Here is a 23,325-nt window from a genome sequence, read left to right as displayed (position 1 = left end):
AAAAAATTTCCATAAATCCAATTCTTTTTTTTAATGTGGACTATTACACCTTAGTTCTTCCTCTTTTCACATCCAATATGCCTCTTTTGTTTCTCTTCTTGCTTCTTCCTCTTCCAACCTCCTTTGTTCTTTCTCTTTTTGTTTCTCCCATTGTTGCTATTGATCCTTATGTATGCCAATAAGCCTCCTACATAAATCCCCAAATTGCTTCCAAAATTCATTAGTGGCATAAGTTACATATCCAATCTCACTCATATGTACACAGACATCCAGCACTTATTGTATCATTTGCATACAAAACATTTATTCATCTCTAGAATCATCCACTGTCATTAGGGACTTATAAGCTTCGATGAGCATCAAAACCAAAAGTTGCATCCCAATTGCATCATTTATGTACTTAAGCCCATGTAGTTGTTGAAGATCTTTCATGACATGCTCTATATCTTGCCCAAAAAGTATTTGCACATCTACATCCATACTTGACTCTTCACCCTAGCCTTCATGTCAAGTTCACCAAAGATGTCGAAGCATTGCAAGCTCGATAGCCAAAAGACGTGAGGTCTTGTGAAGCAGTCATGGTTAGTACTAGAGAGCTAGAACTTGTGAAGAAGATGGAAAAGCACAAGAAATCACCAAAGTATGCATGCCTTGTCAGGTCTTGCAAGCACCTCAATACACAATAGACATACTCTAGGCACCTGGCCTATAACTCAACTCCTCTCTTAACAACCGCTCATAAGAGAAATCTAACTCTTTATCATTTACAAGACTTAGCTTACATAGGACTTGACAAGATAACACGATACGTTGTAATTTTTGGTTTCCACTACATAGATCTCAACGACAAGTTCAAGAGCTTGTTGCACAACTCTTTCAAGATTAAGAAGAACTCTCAACGGAAGGCAAAAGGAAGATACATGGATTATGCTTTAAAGGTAAGAAAGACACGTAAGCGACTCTTATAGAGAAGCAGAGTGATAAATGTCTTGACCTATATCCTTATTAAGACAAAAAAACTCAATTTTCTTATGGCAATAGTGGTTTCAAGGTCAAGCTCTTGTGAGAGCAAAGTGTGAATGTGCTTGCCAATGCTTTAGATCTGGGCACAAGATAGGACGTTTACAGCAAGGATGACTGCATCATAGCAAGGTTGAGAAGAAGGTGTGAAATTTTGGACTTTGAAAAGTTTGAGTTAGAACGTCCAAAATTCGAGCTGGTGGATACGCTCGCTGCTCAAAATAGAGATCCCAAACTACAAAGGCTCTCATCAAACCAATTCATCCTCCATTTGAGCGTCGTTGGGATTAATCAAACGTGCAATACGAATTATACTCATATATATCTGAGACTAGAAAGACACTCATCACAACAATCCACCCTTCATTTGAACGTGCAGGTGCAATTCAGGCGACACAAAACCTCAGGCACTGAAAGATATATAGGGCAAAGCCATAGCTGATAATTAAGAAATTACGGTGCACAACTGAGCGGACAACAAGATGACAAAAGGAACCATCTCGTGAGTTATTCACAGCTTATGCAGTAATCATCTCCTCTATGATCAGATCAGAAGTCACATTGCTGGACGGTGCCGTCGGAGAGGTGGAGAGCGCAGCCTGTCTGGTCGGGGTAGGAGTTCTGGAGGTAGCAGCAGTTGCAGAAGGCCGGCAGCCTCTGGCCTGGGCTCGAACTGCAGGTCACGTAATCCACATTGGCCAGGCATATCAATCCCGAGCACGGCGGTGCCGGGCCTATGGTCTGCGCCTTTGCGCCTGCATAATTATATTGATCATGATCATTTCATCAACCACATAATTGTATCATCCATCCATTAACCACTACGCATCATCTACACGCTTGTGTTAACCTAATTATCGCGTGTGTTTCATCGCATCAATTAATCAATCATCTCAGCATTCCAAGGTCGCAGTACAATCGACAATGATTTAATTAAACGATCCATTCGGCCAGAAATTCGACGTCATCAGAAAAAATTAACGACGTTGACACTTGATTGTGTGATAGTCACCTGGATGATCGGAAACAAATATGGAGGCAATAAGAAGGATCAGCAGTAGGGCTTGCAGGCCAACGACGCCTGGGCTCTGTAGACGAGGTTTAAGTGCAGCCATAGCGATACGATATATGTCGAAGATGACTGGCGCTGCTGATACTATACGAATGAATATGAGAGAGAGAGAGAGAGAGAGAGAGAGAGAGAGAGAGAGGCCGAGTACCTTGCCTGCTTGGATTACCCATGATAAATAGAGGAAGGCCACCTGGTCCAGAAGCCGTGGATTCCAGCCGCCATACTAGAAACGTGGCCCAGTAAGATCAAGCCGCGTGGAGGTCTTGCTGGTCTGTTCTATCTGGTCAACAGACTCATCTGTGTCATGGATGTAATCATGTAGGTGTACAAAACAATATTTAACTTGCTCGATCGTAATCAAATCAAAGAGACGTATTGTAGGACCATTCGACTTCCCCAATTTCTTACACCCAATTCTCATCAAGGGCATTTGCCACGCTAGTCAGAATATTGAAAGGTCAAAGATCTTTGTTAAGGCATTAGGACATTTTCACAGAAGTTCAACTAAGTCAATGGATTCCTTTTTCCAAACCTTCTCACCAAATTGTGAGACGCTACCATAATTCACACTTGAATTTTTGGCATCAAGTTCTTTAAACTTTTTTAAAAAAGCCTTGAGGTTTCGCATGTTTTAAAAATTTGGATTTCAAAAACTACACTAGTCACATTCAAAACTTTGAAGACTTTTCTTCTCAAGTTGATGATGCATAGATACATAACTTAAATATTGATTTTTTTAAAAAAATTATGAACATTATATTCATCGACGTATATTTACATCAACTTGGTTGGGTGGGCATTGCCATTGTAAAAGTTTCAAATTCTAGAATGTAGCCGACATGCCTCTTTACAAGCTTGCACTTTATCACATGTAGTCTTCAAAATAGCTAAATTTTCATCTTAACATTTAGCTAGTAGTTGGTCTACATCCAATTTGTCCGCTTTTGCCCTTGAGATATTCCAAAGCTTTAGGGCTTCTTCTTCTTCATTTGCTTGGTTACCAAAAAGAGCATATTAATCTTAAGATGGGCATTGAAACTTGCCATGTTGAACAATTCTTTCACTTTCATCCAAATCTTCCTAGATTTAGCGTAATTCCAAGAGGTTTGGAATAGAGATCTCCCTTCCATGCCAACAAAGAACACAAAATGGGGACAAGTTTGCTATTGCTTGTAGTTAGTCCTTGCTCACGATTTTCTTCATTGCGATCCTCCATAGCATGAAGTTGAATTCTAGAGTAGGGATTGCTTTCCATACTCTTGCTCTTACTTTTCAACTTGGTCACTTGTGTATCTATTTTCCCAAGCCAATAGCATCTTTAGGAAATTTTCATTATTGGGTCAAGTGAAGTAAGCCCCTTTTTTCATCTTGCATGATGGCTTACTATTGTTATTAATGAAAGGTCTCCCAACATTTCTTAACCTACTATCTTGGTAGGTAACCAACCTTTAGCCTTTCAAAGAAGGACTTCACTCAATGAAAGACCTCCACACATTCTCTTGATTTACTATCTTGGTAGTCGACCAACCTTTAGCCTCCCTAAGGACTTCACTTAGCCACTCCCTTCTTTCTACATTAGACCAATTTTCCTTCTCACTTCCTTGGCTAATAGCAATTCTCCCTAGTCCCATAGCTAGGATGTTGTCCATCCACATCAACCTTGGTCAGCTCCAATTCTTCATAGATGATTGCACAAAGGTAGCTTTAGAAAGTATCATACAAGGTTCATGCTACACTAACCTAAGCATAAACTCTAGTGTCAACTTAAATGTTAGTCATGATGCCTTACTTTCCAATAGTTCTAAAAACCATGCCCCTATTGGTTTTGGGTGGCATGATGAGGTTCCATATTGAATGCAACATTTTGATTTCGCCCAACTACCAAATAAAATTTTCTATTGAATGCCACCTTTTGATTTCTCCCAACTACTTAATAAAATTTACTATCTTCCTTTCAAGTTGTATCATTTGTAGAAAAGAGCAACAACACCCAAAAACATAGTTAGTGAGGTTGGTACAGCCATCCTTCCTTGCAAGCTTATAAGGGATTCCAACAAGTTTTTTTATTTTGGCTTTAGGCTTCTCTCCCAACCATTGCACTTTTTGCTTGATTGTGATCTCAAGGCCTAGGGACACATCAAAATATCTAGACTTGGCCTATCTTGATTAGCTTGAAGCCTATGCCCAATATATTACAATTTCTATTTCATGATGCTAACAAAAGAGTGAGGTACTTGCAAAAACTAGCCATATACTTGCAATAGGGCTTTGGCATTCTCCTTCTTATCTTCTATTAGCTTCAATAACAAAGAGTTGAGTGTAAATTTGGCTTCCATCTAGTAGTTGTAGACCTCTAAAGGTTCCATGTTGGATCTTCCATCAGATTATCCTTACTAGGAGCTCTACCATGATATGAAATAAAAGTGGACATTAAGGACATCCCTACTTGACTAATCTCTTTAGTAGGAAGGGGTGGGATACATATCCATTCACCTTAACTCTAGTCACCAACTCTAGTCAAAGCATTAAAGAAAAGCACCATAACCATCCTATAGAACTGACTTCCAAAGCCCATTTTCTTCAATACCTCTTCCAAAATATCCTAACAAAGGTAGTTATACATTCCGTCTAGGTTCATATTTAATAGCACAAACTAATGCCTGCTATGTAATGCATGATCCATCAAAACCATGGGTTGAGGACCACATCTTGAATCTTCCCCCCATGAATGAAGTTGTACTCTAACATGTGTAATCCTTTAGGTAAGATGAATTTAATTCTTCACACCCAAGCCTTTGCAATGAATTTATAAGACACATTTAAGATGGTAAGGGGCTTCCACTCTCTCAACTTATTTATATTCAAGGATTCGGGCAAGAATTTCATCCTACCATCATGGAACATTTAGACAAGACATGATGTGTCGATTGTGAAGGTGTTCATGGAGGATCTTCAAAAATCATAGAGGCTCCATATAGATAATTCATCAAACCCTCATCTTGGGTATCAAAGGGATTTCCAAATTTTTTTTGGAGCCCATGGATCCAACTATCACCTAGGATGTGGCCCTTCTACTTAGCTTTCATCAGGAAAAAAATGAACTCACAAATGGGCCATTAAAAATAATATACTTTAAGGTGTGGGCCTTTTGGATTGTCCATTAGGAAGGCTAGATGTTGACATCCATGGAGGGTGAATCTTCTCTCTCCAAATCTTGGGTTTTCTATTAAAAAAGGGGGTAGTGGGGGATTAAAAAAAGGGAGAATGAATAGTACACAATTTGAGTTTCTCTCACCTCGTATTTTTCCCCTTTTTTGGAGAATTTTCAATTTTATTTTCCTCTCACAAAATCAATTTGACCCAAAATTTGAGCAATGTACCACTTTCCCTCTCTTCTCTATACTCGTAAAATTTCGTCTCCATTAAAGCTCCCTGTTGAGAGTAATTAGGGTTTTGAGTGTTCTGCTTACCTCTGCACTTTCTTCTCCACGCAACTCCAGATTTTGGGCAAAACACAGGTGTCCATCTCTCTTTGCATTTTCTCTTGTTTGTTGTTTTTCCAATAGGGTTTGATGTCGTTTCTTACTGTTGTTGTTTTATTGCAGAGGTTGTTTCAGACAGGAGACAGAGGTGCTCATCTCTCTCTCCTTTCTTTCCCCCCTCTCTCTATGTGTTGTTTCTATTTTATACAGTGTTTTCAATAGAATTTGATGTTGGTTCTAATTATTGTTTTCTTGCAGGGTTTATTTGGAGCAAGAGGCAAAGATGTTAATCTCTCTCTCTTTGTTTGTTTTTGTTTTTGCTAATATCTTCATGCAGTTATCTAGATATTTTTTGCTAAAAGAGATTCATGCAAGTATTTTTTGTTAAAAGGGATTCATGCAGGTTTTTTTTGTACATGTAGGTATTGTACAAGGTTTAGGTGAAGCATATAATTCTCGATCAACTATTTTGATGTGGTGAGTGATTCCTTTGTGTTGGATGATATGGATCTGCTGGAAGTGGATGGTTCAAAAATCCTATGTTTTGTTGGTCCTATGTGTCCATTTGGATCTCCATGCCAATTGGCAATGATCCATGAAACTCTTGTATCATATCATCCATATAACACACAATGTGTTGAGTCTTAGAATATCTCAGGTATCAATCGTATGTGCCTATTAAGATTTGCATGCCCATGTGGCTACTATCCTTGTAACAACTACTCTATAATACCCACATTTCATACAATGTATTGGGTCAAATCAGACTCCTCTTCATTATAATAAAATTTATTTTGACAAAATTCTCTAGAGTATTCTTGTGCTATTCTTTTCATTATATTTTATGTAAATGGTATGATTAAAGTGATGCCTTAAAATTAAATCTATACTTTGTGTTGATGTTTATATCCACATGCGTTTAGATATCGATGTTTATGTATGTTTACAAAAGTATAAACATCTCTTAATGCCATGTTGATTTGTATGGCATACCGTTGATTACTGGACAGACTTAAAATGCTTATTATTTAGGGGTTAATACATACTTCTTTACATCTAATGTGTATGTTATAATGCGTGAGAGAAGAACAAGTATTCTCTCGATAGAAGTACATAACAGAAAAGATGAAGAAGGGAATTGGATCACTGATACATATCATTGCTCATCTTGGGTACATATGCGTCCAAGTATGAAGGGAGCTTTTAGGGTGAAAGCATTTGCAATTGTAGATGTATCAAAGCACTGGAAGGGTAAAATTTTAGCTCTCAGACAAAGGAATGTTGATTCTCACCTTGTAATAGAGGCATTTATACAACATGTATTCATGCAAAAACAAATACATATTGCGCTCACTGTGCCCCTTCAACGAAACATTGTAAACAATAAGTATTTGCAACTCATTGAGAATGAGAAATTCCATGATACCTATGTAACAACTTGTCTCGTATTTACAGAAGTATACCCTTTGGATTGCTATGAGTGGCAAAATGTTGAGAGTTTCATTGGTTGTTTTAAGTATTACCACCTCGAAATTGATAGATTGCTCTTTGAGGGGCATACAACTAAGTAGCTCGTAGAGGACGCCCTTGTTTTTTTCTATGACTCCAAGTACATATGGCCCAAGGGGAGTCAAGAATATAGAACCCTTGAGTCTATGCACATATCGAATCTCAATAGCATAGAATGGCCATTGTGTAGTAGCGACATTTTGCATATGTGTAGCACAAAAATTTCAATAGACATATTAATTCTATGAAGCCAAGCATCGGCTCAAAGAATGTACATCTAAGCTTATTGATACTGATTGCAATTTTTGCACACAAGGAATGTAAGGGTTTGAGACGTACCACAAGCATGTATGTCATAAAAAATACATGAAAGGATTATGTAACAAGTATTCTAGGCAAAACTTGGACATCAACAATAACTCATAGTCCTGACATAGTGGAGTATTGAGTCACAACAAGGGACATGGCTTTCAGGTAAAAAATTTCTCTCTTAGTTGACTATTAATCATATATGGAGGATGCTCAAGGGTAAATGGTTGTGCCTTGATCAAGACATGTGTGAAAGTGCAGCTGTGGATGTTACTGTCATTTGTGAGGGCCGCGAGCCCCAAGTGTTGCAAATGGAGGATGATTGGCCTTTGAGTATAATGCGCCAGGAAATTACAATGTTAATGCAGAATCCACCTGTTAGCTTCTACTTTAAACTAGATGGTAGGAAAATTCGAAGCCGAGCTGAGGATACTGTTACCAGCGGAAAGAATATGGCTCCACATATTTTAGAAATTGTAGAGTCTCCCTAGAAATCCCAACACCACAAGTTGTAATATCCAACACCTATAAATTTTTGGATTTGTTTGGCCAATGGAATATTGTCACTTACAAACTTGCAATATTTAAAAATTATGATATTTATGCAAAATCATACACGATCGATGAAGATACAACTCCATAGATTGTCTCTATCACATAGATGGGAGAAGAATCGATTGAAGAGCTCATAAATGTTGAAGAGGAACATCGAGTGGTGGCAGAGCAAGGGTTGGCTCTCATGGTGCCATATTCTTTAGAACAGCCCACAAGTCGACAAACCCAACCTTGCCTCCTTGACACCCATTGAAGTAGATGGTATACAATACTTGCTTCTATTAGATGTACTGCAATACTTAGAAATGAAGGAAGAAGAGTTATTTTCTATCCTAGTCAAGGATTCAATGGAAGACCTAATCGATTATGATTACATGGATGTGCATCCAACAATGGTAGAGATTGAAAAATATAATGGCACAAGTTTAGATACTGTGAGTGCGATCATAGCAGCACAGGAGCATATTACCTCGGTTGAAGAAAATTACCTTGTGCCAAATGCTAAGTTTGAAGCGCTACAGCATGATTTGTTCGGACCAAGGCCCCAACTTCCTACCAAGGAGTTTGTAGATCCCTCTGCCCCAAGAGGTGCCTCTTTGACACATGAGGAAATGAAGATACAAGATGATACCATATATTTCTATGCAATGAAACTTGACAGTAGGGTGCATTGGGACCCTCGGAGTCCACCGGTAAAATCTTGGCAAAAAATGATGCCTGCTGTTGCCCTGTCCAAAGTTTGGCACCTAGAAAGTGTTCCAAGATGCCAGACTTTGGACAGGGTAGCTGCAGGCATCATTTTTTACTAAGATTTCACATGTGGACTCCTGGGGACCCAACGCACTCTACCGTCCAGTTTCATCACTTTCTGATAACTCTAGGTTAGTCGCTAAATATATCGTTTCATTGACTTTGTCATTCAGGACATACTGTATATAGATGAGTTTGCATCAAGGCAAGGAGGAGCTCGACATGGGGATTGAGGGAAGAATTCAGCTCTGAAGGAGTATATTGGTAACCTTGTTGCAAATTTGGTGGTCTTTCGTAAGAAGTGCTCACCAGGAGGGCAATAAATAATCATGAAAATTCAAGCTTAGACCAAGTTTGGACCTTTTCGAGTGATACCTGTGACATCTAGCTTGGAGAAGGTGGTACTAATCAAGCGGTCAAAGCTTCTTTACTTGTTTGACCAAACACATGGTGGAGCAATGTGTGTGCTTGCTACATTAGGCGGCCTCGCTCTAGTGTCAGATCCACTTCTCTTGGAGAAAGAGCTGAAGGTGGAGTGCATCATTTTTGAAGCAAAGAAGAAACTTATATTTTCATCAGAAGCTGGCCCCTCCTCTCCACCGACGAAAAAGCCAAGTATAAATTGAGAGTTCTTGTTGGCTATCAGCTTTTTGTATCTACCATCACTAATAAGCATCACATGCATTTTTCTTGATGAATATAAGATACTTTACTTTGTCCCTACAAATAAATATTTATTAAATAAATGTGTGGTTCGTATAAGTGTGACGATAATGTGTGGTACGTGAATGACACATTCACATATGTTAACATAATTCAATGCATAGTACTGCACTTGCGATTGTGTAAGTGTGACGATAATGTGTGGTGACGCATCCGCATATATTAATATAATTCAATGCGTAGTACTGCACTTGCGATTGTGCATAAGCAATAAGGTAACTTGTATCCATATGTATTACTACTTTTGATGCGTTCGTACGTTAAACAAAAATTAAAAGTCATGCGTTTCAAGAAACAAAACAAAACAACTTTACTCAATTATTTGAATTCAGTACACATTGCATGAGATATTATGTATATATAAATAAATATTCCAATGTGACAGAGTATAAAAAATTATTTGGCCTTCCAAGATGTTATGGCACTATAACACTCGTTACAAACCTTGCATCATTAATCTAGTAAACTATGGCAAAGTCCCCTTGCCGTGTCGAAGCCGAATGATAAAGTTCATGTCTTAATCTGTGATTGTGACATGCTTTGCATGGATGGCCGCAAGCTATGTATCATCGAACAAGTCGATGACAAACCCCTCTATAGCTGTTTGTAGGACCTGCATAGCTGCAATAGTCCACCTTCCTACTGGTGGGTCATCCCATACTCGTGCCCAAAACCTTCCCATCCCTTTCAGCTCCAAGTCTTATATGACTTCTTGAACAACCTTATGAAAAGAACTTTTCGGGATAAAAAGCTCGTTTTCGCGTTGGATTCTCCTTGTCTCTCAAAGGGCGACAATGCCCGATTTGCATCTCCTCTTCTTTTGTGGTGGTCCTTGTGCTCTATGCGGAGCACCTATTGCTACACTAGAGGAGGCTCCACCTTGTGCTCCAGGTGGCGGGCCTTGGCGTTATGTCTTCTCGGGGCCAAAACGACGACATGCTTACTTGGTGCGTGCCATGCAAGCTCAAGGAGGGCAAGACGAAGAAGAGACACATGTTGGGGATGTGAAAATGGAGAAAGCAAAGAATTCAAGATGTGAAAATGAGAAGAAGAATGAACTTTTAACCCATTTACATCCTAAAATCGGGTTAATGCAACTTCATACGCACTGTCCATCGTGTGATCGTAAATCCATAATTTTTTATCGGAATGCGATGAAACTTCATACGCGCACTCGTTAAGTGGCCAAGAGCCCAATTTTGTTTTTTGAAAAAAAGTGCCTGCAGACCCCTAGTCCGAAGTCTTGCATTTGGAGCCACTTTCCTACCAAAAAAGTGGCTCCAGACACCAGATTTCAGACAAAGGTCTGCAATCACTTTTTTTAAAAAATAATAATTAAAAAAATACAAAAGTGGCTCCAAACACCAGACTTCGGACTAGGGGTCTACATGCACTTTTTTTTCAAAAAAAATAATAGTTAGGGCTCTTGGCTACCTAACGAGTGCGTGTGCAAAGTTTCGTCGCATTCCAATATAGTTTAGTATTTTAAAAATTATCCCACACCAAAATTATGGATGGATTGATAATTGAGAAATCAACATCATGACTACTGGCCCTTAGAAACTTCGCATCACATAGACTATACAGAGGCATTAGGAGTAAAGTCTACAACAAGAAATGGCAAATTCTTGCATGTTATTCCTATTGAAATTGAGAGTGCTAACAAAAAATGTAAGTAAGAATTAAAAATACAGCAAAGATGCACAGTCAAAGTTGAGAGTGAAGGAAAAGTGTAAAATTTTAATTCATATTTTAAGGGCGCATACAATAGTTTTGCACTTGGACATAGTCATATGTCCAATGCACGAGGATAACACTATGCCAAAAAACATAACATTACAAACAGTGTTCATTCGATTGGAACGAATGCATCCTTCACTGCTTGAGGATTTCTTACAAGTTGGAAGTCCTTGGGAGTTACAGTGATGCGCTTCGCATGTATTGCACAACGTTGAGTATCAGCCATCAAGTCAACTAAAAAGGCCTCTGCAGCACACTATAGAGCATGAAGACATTCTTTTGTGAAGCGATCAGGTCTTTCCTGGCCTTGTGCCAAAAACCACCTTCTACTTTCTGTGCGGTAGAGGTCTTGCACAATCTCCCAAACAAGTCTTGAGAAGCTCGCCTTCAGAATGATGAGATCAAAAGAGTGTTGATACCTTCTAATCTCTCTCAAGGCCACTATACCTGGCTTCCACTTGCATTTTTTGTGGGGATGCTGAGGAGGATCCTTGTGAGGGTGGCTTGAGGAAGGTGGATTAGGTTGTTGAGAAGGGGTGCATCTGAGCTAGTAGATGCTCCAAGGGGTTAAACATAATATGGGGCTTTGAACAGAAGCTTATTTGCAACTACCTTAGACCTATCCATATTTCCTACACATGTGTGAAACCCTCTTTTATATAACCCTAAACTCTGAGACTCATTCACATAGATGTACACTCTCTTTCTCTCTTAAACTATGAATTCCATTCACACTGACTCACATTGTTCATCTTACTATCTTAGCTCTCTTCGAACCCATTTGTTGCCTTGTTGAAGTCTTGTTTCTAGCCACTTGGCATGGTTTTCTTTGACACTTGATGCTTCATTATGCACTCTTTTAGTGACACGACGTGATTCCATAATGTCTACAGCTGATTCATCAGCACTTTCATTTGCTCTTTTTTGCGAGAGTTTAGCTTCATCTGCTACTATAATCCTATACCACCAAGATAGTAATTGGATCATTGGATTACTACCATTCACCCCTCCACCATGATCAGTTTTTCTTTGGTATACGCCACACACTATCCAATGTGAATTTTTCATCCCTTGTGTGGGCTAAATTCTGATGCTTCCCTTTTCTGCAAAGCATGGCCCATGTGCCTTAAGGATATGCTACAAAGACACATATCACACATGAGTAAAACTATGCTCAATAGTTTATACAATTCATACAATTTTAAAATATTTACTTAGTACGCACCATATAATGTGTGATAGAGCTTTTGCCCCATGCTTCCACCATGTTTTCGTAGAAGCTATGCACATCATTGATAAATTCTTACTTATCTTCATTGTTAAACACCATCTTACGAAGTAAGGGAGCCAATTTGTTAATATTTATCCAAACCTTAGCTTTGGCCAATCTTGTTTTTCCTCCATTAATTCGATCAAGAACTGTAAAATGTAACTTTTTCCACCCATCGTAGTCCTGCGGCCTACGAACCATGACACTCCCTTCCTCATTGATGGGTATTGAGAGAAACTTCCTAGCATTTTCTCCTCCAAAGCAAGGCTTTTTTGGCAAGTTACCAAATTTTCTTGATCTCTTCTCATCTTTTTCAATCGTCACTTGATGCTTGTGTAGCCCAATTTCTGATAGCACTCACTCCACATTCCTACACGTTGCAATGGCTTCTTTTTCTGGTTGCATCCTATAAGCAAAGAAAATGTATTCATATACACGTTTCTCCATGATTCTGACAAAAGCATGCAATGAACAAATGTGAATATAATCCAAGGGAATGTTGAAGATGGACTTCCAAGTGGAATCTTCTCGATTGTGTGTTCGTGCAGCACTTATCATCTTTTGTCAGTTCTTCTTTCCGTCCTTTCCTTTCACCCTCTCTGTCAAGTAATGTAGGCATGGATTCTTTGTATTTGCACCATTTGAGATTCCACACATGCATTTTAAAGTTTTCAAGTCTCCTGTAAGATTCCATTCAACCAAGTATTGACCATACCCTTCAACCAAGAGTGTCTCACCACGTTCCTGACAATCGATGATGCTTGGAATGCTTATGTGCATAAAGAATAGCTGCAGTACCTCAAATGTTTGCTTACGAACTTCAAATATAGCGAGCCACCATACATGGCCCTCAGATTGAACACGAAAGTTCCCTGGGTTATTCTTGTCGAATTGTAAAGCCCTATTCATTAGAGTTATACACTAACTCTTTCAATCTTTACTCCTTTGACAATCTCACTTTCATCTAATTTTATAAAAAACTGCAATTTACCATTACATACCTCAATAGACATATTGTAGTACATTACCATTGCCAACTCCACCTTGTTCAAATCTAAATAGTAATTGTTAAGTTCGGTGAAATTCAATAAATAGATTATGCATCCACAACCGAGAACTCATTTGACACATCTTTTAATGTACACTCAATCACCTTTTCCTTCACAGCCTTAAACTTAGGATTGCTCAAAGAATTTTCCAATGTACTTGCCTTCAGCAATCTACTAATATATGATTCGACCTCACCCTCACCTAGGTTCTCTTTCTGACCTACCTTACATGCTTTGATACGTCGCTTCCATTGGCCACTATTCACAATTAACTCATTGATTGGCTTCTTCTTTCGTTTGTCCTCCTCTGTTAGCTTGATGTTGATCTTTCTCAAGTCCTCCAATTGTGCCTTTGCCTCCTCATATGAGATACCAATGTCATGGATAGTGTCTTGCATTGAAATAATTTGATTTTTTTGTTGAGTTATAGTGTCATTCAGTTGTACCACTTGTCCTATGAGCTGTTGTATATGAAGTTGATGTGCAGCGATCACATCATGGCAATTTTTTATGTTTGCTTGGCAAGTTGTAAATACTTTGAATGCCTGATCATTGAGCCGCCTAGTATAACCAAGTAATCCATTTTCACCCTTGCACACATACTTTAGTAAATTTATGATTCCTGAGAAAGTTGGAGGTCTATTTTTTAAGGGGTCAATTGGGTAGATTCCCCCATCAACCCACAAATCCACATGTTTCAATCCCATTTGCTTGTAACTCTCCAAAACCTGAGGGTTGACACTGGTACGCAGGGTTCTTTTGAATAATGGGAAATGTTCAATCTCTACCTCAATATGCAACTCTTTCTTTCCTATATTCATTTTACTATTAATAGAAATGGGGAGCCTACTTGGTTCTCACAAGAGGTAGAGTGGAGATGCACAGAGAGGCACACAAAGGTGCCAAGGAAAAGGTGGGTGTAAGTAATTCACTCTGTTAATGAAGGTTGCATAAACACAAAGAAGAGGTCACAATAGAGCGATGACAAAGTATAGATATGGGGGGAAATAGCTCAGAGGATAGGGATATCCAAAACTTTTCGTATTTTAGATATTTCTATTTTGCCTCCAAAAACATCTCCAAAAAACATGAAATTTGACTAGTTGGATTGTTTATTGACCAAAAGATAGGATATAAAAAATCCCCAAAATATCTTAAAAGGAACTTCCAAATTTTCATTTTCCTTGCTCTCAATTAAAAAATCAATTACCTCGTATCTACTAATCATTTTGTATTGAAAACGAAGCACCACACTCCCGTAACTAACTCCTTTTTTAATATAAAATTTGGTTGAAAAAGACTTCTTGAATGAGGAGAGAGAAGGAATCTAAGTATATCTTTGTAGATAATATAAATTCTCATATGCTCAACTCTATTGTAACGCATTGGAATTCTACCATTTGGCAATGTAGTAATCAAACCAATTGCTTGTTTGGCCTAAATGACAAAATCAAGTGTCTTTTGTCTCAACCCCTTATGTTACCATCATTATCACACCTCTCACATCATAGAAATATATCTTGCGTGCTACTACTTGGTTATCACTACTTGTCATGGTATTGCGGTCCAACTCATCAATGGTGACAACCTACTTATATGTCATAGAAATGGCACTTCGTGCTCTCTCGATTTGATGATTATTTTTTCATACTACAAGCAATAAAACAATAGGTTGATCATGTACATATACTAATATCTTTTCACCAATCATGCCCATTGCCATTTAGTAGTATTGTATTAGATAGATAGAAAGGATGGGATATGTAGCATGGCAAGTCCCTCAATTAGGACAATGTGCCATCCAAACATGCTCTGCAAGCCAATGGTCAACGCTCCAGACTTGGGCTAGACGGAGGGAGTGGTTTTGGGGGATGTTGCGGAGACATGGATGTAGTTAGTGAGCCCATGGTCGGCTTAGGATGAAGGTGCTACTCCTCGTTCTCGTGGCATTTCGAGAGAGCATGGCTTAGGTGGTTGTTGTAGTGTTTCCATCTCGTTGTTCTTCTGGAGTTGCATTACCTTCTTAGATACCCTAAATGCCCCATCCTCATAAGGTACCACCAATGATCCATGGTGCTCAAAGTTGTAAGGCCCCCATTATGAAGAGAAGCCAAATGTGAGCCCAGACATTGGTTGAGTCCTGACTTGTATATCAGATGAGGTCTATGTGACCAGATGGCAAAAAAGGTGACCATTGTGGGTCTAATATTTGGGTTCGACTGAGTAGTTAAGCTGGTAGCAACTCCAGGCACATTGTATCGAGTTGGGGGGTAAAGGAGTATGGTAAAGGGAATATTCCCTGGCCGACTAGTGAAGGCTCATATGGTAGGTCGGTCATGCCAACGTAACCGCCTTCGCGGGCTATAAAAGCTAAACCCCTTCACAACCATCCATCTTCTATCTTTCCCCCAGTTAGAGTTGTTCCGGGTAGCCTTAAGCTGTTCACCTATCTTCTGTCTAGATCGCCATCTAAGCTTCACTGTGGAAGCACACGGGTGGACATACAGAGCCATCTATGTATCAATTGTTTAGAGCTAAAGAAATTTTCTAATTCTTCTCTTATTTGTTGTGTACTCTTTATCCCTATCTCTTTCTCAGATTCTGTTCACTGCGACGTGTCATTTTTACATGGTATCAGAGCCTAGGAGGCTCTAGGGATCGAAGAGTGCACAAGAGGCAAAGGCTTCAATAGCAAAGAGGAACAATGTCTTCTTTCGGAAGTGGTTTTGGCACATCAAGAAGCGATGTAGGAGGTGGTGCTACTCTACTAGCTATTCAAACACTGAGGATTCGTCCACCAACCTTCAACGAAGGAAAGTTAGATGGTATAAACTATACCTTATGGAAGTTCAAAATTACAACTATCCTTGATTCTTATGAGCTTTTGGAGACTGTGCTGGGGTCTGATGTAGAACCAGAGCCTATCCCACACCCATCAAATCCAAGTGTGATGATTCCTTCGAATGCAAATCTTCTACGAGCTTGAAAACAAAGGAATGCAGATTCATTGTCTGCCTTAGTTACAAGCTGTTCTTCTGACAGTATTTTGACTTTGATTTAGCATTCAACCAAAGCATCATAGGCTTGGAATGTACTGAGGAGTCAATATGAAATACGAAACCAAACAAGGATTCAAAACTTGGAGAATCAACTAGCATCGGAGAAGTTTGTTGAAGGAGAAACAACTGAAGCATTCATCACTCGGATTAAGAATCTGCACGACCAGATGACTGGTGCTCGGACATAATAGACTAGCGAGGAGCTAGCTCAGAGGAGTCTTCGGATTTTTCCACAAAAGTTTGATGGACTAGTAATTGCCCTTAATGCTCAAGTGAGACCTCAAGCTTTGATTTGTGCATTATTGTTGGAGAAGGAGTTGAGGTTGAAAGCCCGAGAAGGAAGCAGCAATGAAGATGCTGCATTCTCTACCAATGCAAAAGGCAAAGGTGGTTCCTCCACAAAAAATGATGGTGACAAAAAGAAGAAGGGCAGTAAGAAGAAGTTTCAAGTAGAGTGCTTCTACTGCAAGAAGAAAGGACCTGTAATCATAGATTGTCGTGTTAAGAAGGCAGATGAAAAGAATGGTACCCTTAAAAGTAAATGGAAAGAGACAACCAATACAGCTGACGTAGAGTTGGAGTTATTCATGGCGACCATTGTGGAGGTGTGCTCCTCGGCGCAAGAAAAATCTACCACTGACTCATGGGTGTTGGATAGTGGGGTCTCCCGTCACATGACCAACAAGAAATGTCTATATATTTTTATGCAGTCTCTATAAGAATCCATCACTGTGATGGTTGGAAATGATGCAAATTTCCCTACTGCAAGCACAGGTACTATTTCATTCGTTGCTGCAAATGATGATGTCAAAAAGCTTTCAAATGTGTTGTATATTCCCAAAACTAGGAGAAATCTGTTATCAGTTGCTACCATAACTGATCTTGGTCATGAAGTGAGGTTCAAGAAGACAAGTGTAGAAATTCTTGACAGTGATGGTAAAGTTGTTGGCAAAGGGGAAAGAAGGAATAACCTATATGAGCTAAGTGCTCTTACAACTAGCGTTCGAGTGGGCACAAGTAAGCTTTTGCATGAAAGGTTTGGACACATTGGATTTGCAGTGTTGAAGGAGATACACAAGCAAGGTATGGTTGCTCACCTACCTGCAATGACTGAATTGAAGGAACCATGTGAAGCTTGTATGATGGGCAAGCAATAGAGAAAGGCATTTCCACAAGAAAGCAAGAATAGAGCACATGCTTCTCTAGAGTTGGTGCATGTTCACTTGCGTGGAAAGATGCCTATACGGGCCTTGGGGGGATCTTCTTATTTTATGTTGATTGTCAATGACTACAGTAGGAAGATGTGGGTGTACTTCCTTCGTGATAAGGCTCAAGCTTTTGGTAAGTTTAAAGAATGTGTAACACTTGTTGACAATAGCTTGCTGCACTATTGTTTGGGAATTGAAGTCTGGCAAGAGCCAAGAAAGATATTCATCTCTCAGAAGAAGTATGCATGGGAGATCTTGAAGGCATTTGGCATGACCGAGTGCAAGGAGATAGCTACACCTATGGAGGTGAACACAAAGTTATACGTTGAGGATACATCATCACTAGCAGACATTGGAAGGTACAGAAGGATGGTCGAGAGTTTGATCTACTTGTGTAACACCAAGCCAAATATCAGTTTTGTTGTTGGTGTTTTGAGCAAGTTCTCAAACAAGCCTCATGAGAGTCATTGGAAGGCTGGGATGTGGGTGCTTAGATACTTGAAGGAAACTCTTGACTATAGTATCACATATAATTCCAAAACTTCTCTTGTGGGGAATTGTGACTTAGATTGGGCAGGAGACAGTGATTCCAGGAAGTCAGTTTCTAGTTATTATTTCTCTTTGGGTTCAGTAATTTTCTCTTGGATTAGTAAGAAGCAGCCAATAGTTGCATTGTCTTCTACCGAAGCAAAGTACAAGGTAGCTTGTTTTGTTGCATGTGAAGTAGTATAGTTGAGAAGGATCCTATGGCATATGGAAGTGCAAGATGAAGAACAAATGTGCTGTGATGTGACAATTAGAGTTGCATTGCCATTGCCAAAAATCCAGTGTTTTATGCACGCACCAAACATATAGAGATCCAGTATCACTATGTGTGTGATTTGATGGAGGATAGGATAATGGAACTGGTCTACTGTCCAACAGAGGATAATAGAGCAGATATCTTCACCAAAGCACTTACGAAGGATCTGGTTCAAGTTCATCTTTAGAGACTTAGCATTGGGTCGAGGAGATAGTTCACTTATGGGTGGACATTGAGGGGGGGTGTTAGATATGCTCAATGCCCCACCCTCATAAGGTGTCACCAATGATCCATGGTGCTCAAAGTTGTAAGGCCTCCATTATGAGGAGAAGCCAAATGTGAGCCCGGACACTGGTTGAGTCCTGACTTGTATATTAGATGAAGTCTATGTGACCGGATGGTGAAAAAGGTGACCATTGTGGGTCTAATCTTTGGGTTGAACTGAGTAGTTAAGCTAGTAGCAACTCGAGGCACATTGCATCGAGTTGCAGGATAAGGGAGTACAGTAAAGGAAATATTCCCTAGCCGACTAGTGGAGGCTCATATGGTAGGTCAGTCACACTGACCTAACCGCCTTCACAGGTTATGAAAGCTAAACCCCTTCACAACCATCGATCATCTATCTTTCACCCAGTTATAGTTATTCCAGCTAGCCTTAAGCTCTTCACCTATCTTCTCTCTAGATTGCCATCTAAGCTTCACTATGAAAGTGCTCGGGTGGATAGAGCCATCTCGTATCGGTTGTTTGGAGCTAAAGAAAGTTTCTAATTCCCCTCTTATCTATTATGTACTCTCTATTTCTATCTCTTTCTCAGATTTTGTTCATTGTGCTGTGTAATTTTTACACACCTATGGGATTTGTCACACCTGTGGGGACATCTACCCCAGTCACTCCAGCTTTTTCTACAGCAGTCCATAGGTGGCACCCCTATAGGTGCTACTCTGAGAGATACTACCCTTGTAGCTACACCAGATGTACAGGGGTCTCCTGGATATGCCTAGGAACGTGGTCGCAAGTGGGAGAGGACACATCTTAGGCATACCCTAGAGGGGTATGGATACCTTGTAGATGGTAGGATAGGAGCCATCATCATGAATGATGAGGGTAGGAGGGTGATGGCTTGTATGAGAGAGTTGTGCCAACAAATTTGTTGGCACATCTTGGATCATTGGAAGAACATACCAGAGGGGAGCAAGGACTACATAGTAGTATCCTTGTATGAGAAGTTCCTGGTACCTACCACAGCAGATAGGTTTTTCACAAGCTAGATGATGGAGTCCATGCATGCATACATGTCACACAGACGATGGGACACACCCAAGGCACTTAAGAGTGGAGCATCAAAGCCCGAGTGGCTACAGATTCTCCAGGACATTTGAGATAGCAGCGCGAGGCAGCAAGGCCATATCTGGAGGCAGAAGTGGTCCATGATCTTGGGAATGGCAGCCACATGACATATCTCAAGGACTTTGTAAGTTTTTCTTTTGTTTTGTTTGCTTATTTTTTTGCAATATCCCTTGTATTGACAATCGTGTTTCTAACAGTTGTATTTTGTTTTCTTTGCAGTACTCCATTACAAACCGGGATCCCACAAGCCTAGAGACTTGATATGTAGAGAGACGATCTCAGTGCATTGATCGACGGATTGTATGGACACGGTGGCCCTGTAAGTCACTCATCTTTCTTGTTCGTAGTTACTAAATTTAATTAAAATGCATTATTGTATGGTGAACTGATGTGTATTTGTTTTATTTTTTGCAGAGTTCGTTCTATGCTCCTTTGCGGGCGACGGGACGAGGTTTTGGATGGCGAGGATCTATAGCTCGCCTTTGGATCTGTGGAGCTCACGTACTCTTCTTTTTTGGTCACGTGATTTGTGTAGGCATTTTCTATGTAGTAGTAGTATCTTGCCAAGATTATACCGTCGCTTTCATTATGCAATCATGTGTTTATTTCATGTATGAGTGTTATGATTCAAGTATACTTTGCCTTCATTTACACGAGCATTGTACACATTACTGAAACTCTTTTGTATGGCCCAAGCTGGGAGAGGATATATGGGGCCCACTTAACATGGGGGACAAAGTTCTTAGAGATAAAAGTAGGAGGAGGGAGTGAAGATAGGAGGACAAGCTTACTAGTTGGTGGGCCCAAGGGAAAATAGAGAGTCGATAAAATGTGCATACCACCCCCTCTCCCATGGAAGGTCTAATGACTCCATGGATTTAGCTATGATTTTGTAGAATATCATTTACTACCCATAAAAGGAATCTATGTGTTTTTAAGTTGAGGTATAACAAATGGGGCCTTGATTTTTAAGACTTAAGAAGCATTCTCAAGGGATATGACCCTTTAGAAAAGGATATGAAAATTTCTACTCAAGCGTGTGAAAATTCCTAGTCGAGGGCCTTGGTTTTAAAGACCACGCCAAACGAGGTCATGGTGTGTAAGCAAAACCCCTACGTCGTGCATCTTTGGAGGCAAAATACAAATCTATTCGTGTCCAAATTTTCTACTTCTTCAAAAGAGGAGTTGCGTTTTGAAAGTCTTCAACGATGCTAATCTCAAGTTAATGGAAGGAAAAGCATGCTCAGATTTCCCCCCTTCAAAAGATGAGATAAGGATACAAACGTTTTCCACGAGGACTGGCCGATCAGTTTGGAAACTGGAAAACTAAGGTAATGGTCGGATGTTCCTACAATACGTCTCTTTTTCCCGATTACGAGTATGAATCTGCACCAAGTTAAGTGTTTGGACTGTCTAGCCTGACAGTTCATATCCACGTGCCAAAGCGCCCTGTTGCCTGAAAAATATATATAGTAGACCACGGCGCCACGCGGCTTGATCTTACTTGGGCTAGTGTCCAGCTCTCCTTGTATCTTGCCTCTGTATTTATAGGGGCAATCGAACCAGCCAACCCTAATCTCTCTCTCTCTCTCTCTCTCTGTGTCGCTACTATGGCCGCATTTAACCTCCGTACCCAACCGACTTTTGTCTGGCTGCAATCCCTGCTCCTGATCCTCCTTATTGCCACCATTGTTACTGATCATCCAGGTAACTAAATAACAGTGCACAATCAAGTATCCACTAGCTCATAATCTTTTAATCTCATTCCAAGGAATCCTTTATAGCCACCGTATCGATTGTTTAAGTAGATTATTCACGTCGTTGATCGTGTGACCGTGATGATTTGATGCGATGAATAATTGGTGCGATTGATTGTCGATGAAATGGGCGCACACAGAGTAGGTTATAACCTCACATGATCATGCGTAGCGATTAACTGGATGATTGGTGATACAATTACGTTGATTAAGTTAGTTATCATTGAGATTATAAATATACTGTGTGTTGTAGGCGCAAGGGCGCAGATAGGGCCGTGCCCGGACATATGCCAGGTCGTGGATTACGTGAGCTGCAGCTCCAGTCCAGGTCAGGAGCTGCCGCGCGCCTGCAACTGCTGCTTCTTCCACAATGGCTACCCCGACCAGACAGGCTGCGCCCTCCATCTCTCCGACGGCACCATCGAGCAATGTGACTTCTGATCTGCTTACAGAGCCATGACTACACTCATAAAACCATGATTATAATGTTCCGCACAATCACTACCATACAATGCGGATGCCGATAAGTGACTAAGATCGTTACTACTATAGATGATTACTGTATAAGCCATGAATAAGTCGCAAGATACTTTGTCTTGTTATTCATATTATTATCATATGGAAGAGCCTATGGCTTTGCCATACATACAAATGAGTGGTCACGACAAAACCGAGGTTTTGTGTCAATGGACTGCAACTAGCCTTGTATGTCTGGATGAATTAAATAAATTCTGTATGGCAGTTAGTACTGCAGTTTTGCACCCATTGTTTGCATAAATCTTTCATACCATGATGAAGAAAACATCCATCAAGATTAATTCCGATCGCAACTAAACATGGGCTCACTATGGTGCACAACAGCGTTAATGCTCTTCCCTTTCTATTTTTCTCCTTTATCTCAAGTGTCGATTATCTCAAATCTCTCTTTGAAAAACATCTCCCTACATTGCGACACAACAGAAAGTTTTGAAAGTTAGATTTAACAATCCACAAAAAATATTTGTTTTCAAATGGCAAGGATTGATCTACCTTCTAATGCACTAAAGACATTATGTGTCCAGCTCTCCTTGTATCTTGCCTCTGTATTTATAGTGGGCAGTCGAACCAGCCAACCCAAATCTCTCTCTCTCTCTCTCTCTCTCTCTCTCTCTCTCTCTCTACTACGTCTTAAAATAGTAGGGTTTATGAAAACCATCTCAAGAGGTAGCACATGCATACACAAGCCGACCTCCACATGTAAGAAGCGTTTGCACCAAGCAACTTAAAAGATGACATGACATTAGACAATATATCATAGTGGGAAGCCGCATTCTAACCATTATCAAGCAATGTAGTAGGGCTAAAAACACCATAGCATATGATTTAGTGTCCATTGCCCCTACCATACTGCAACTAATAATTAAGTTGCATGCAAACACGTCCCAATTGTGAGATGCCTCCTCCAATAGACCCAGAGAAGTCCTCTTAGCAGTCGATCGAAATTCATATCCATGCACATCACCATCAAGTCTCCCCATGGGAAACCTTATAAGACTTAGTTGAACATGGGAATCTCAATTCTACTTCACAGGGGAAGCGTGGACAAGTCACCCCTAACAACAATCTAACGTCTACCTAAGAAATACCACTTTGTAATCAATCAAAGGAAGGAATGAGATCAACACCGCACTTG

General features: G+C 40.0%; 1 protein-coding gene and 1 long non-coding RNA gene across 2 annotated transcripts; one reads left to right on the top strand and one right to left on the bottom strand.

Moving 5' to 3' along the window:
- Positions 1-905: 905 nt before the first annotated feature.
- LOC148036181 (uncharacterized) lies at positions 906-2,223 on the bottom strand. The gene is made up of 2 exons (XM_087679093.1): positions 2,033-2,223; positions 906-1,775 (listed from the first exon to the last, which is right to left on the bottom strand). The coding sequence occupies exons 1-2, from the start codon at positions 2,133-2,135 to the stop codon at positions 1,570-1,572; spliced, it is 309 nt and encodes a 102-aa protein (XP_087535219.1). The 5' UTR covers positions 2,136-2,223; the 3' UTR covers positions 906-1,569.
- Positions 2,224-21,415: 19,192 nt separating this feature from the next.
- On the top strand, positions 21,416-22,411 carry LOC148036180 (uncharacterized). The gene is made up of 2 exons (XR_015691010.1): positions 21,416-21,603; positions 21,907-22,411. It is a non-coding gene; the product is annotated as an uncharacterized LOC148036180 (long non-coding RNA).
- The last annotated feature ends 914 nt before the right edge of the window (positions 22,412-23,325 follow it).

Source organism: Lygodium microphyllum, chromosome 5 (assembly GCF_053477565.2).
Source record: "Lygodium microphyllum isolate KBCC chromosome 5, Lygodium_microphyllum_v1.1.10, whole genome shotgun sequence".
NCBI lineage: Eukaryota > Viridiplantae > Streptophyta > Polypodiopsida > Schizaeales > Lygodiaceae > Lygodium > Lygodium microphyllum.
Note: the sequence above shows the minus strand (reverse complement) of the source record. Positions and strands in the feature narration are given on the sequence as shown.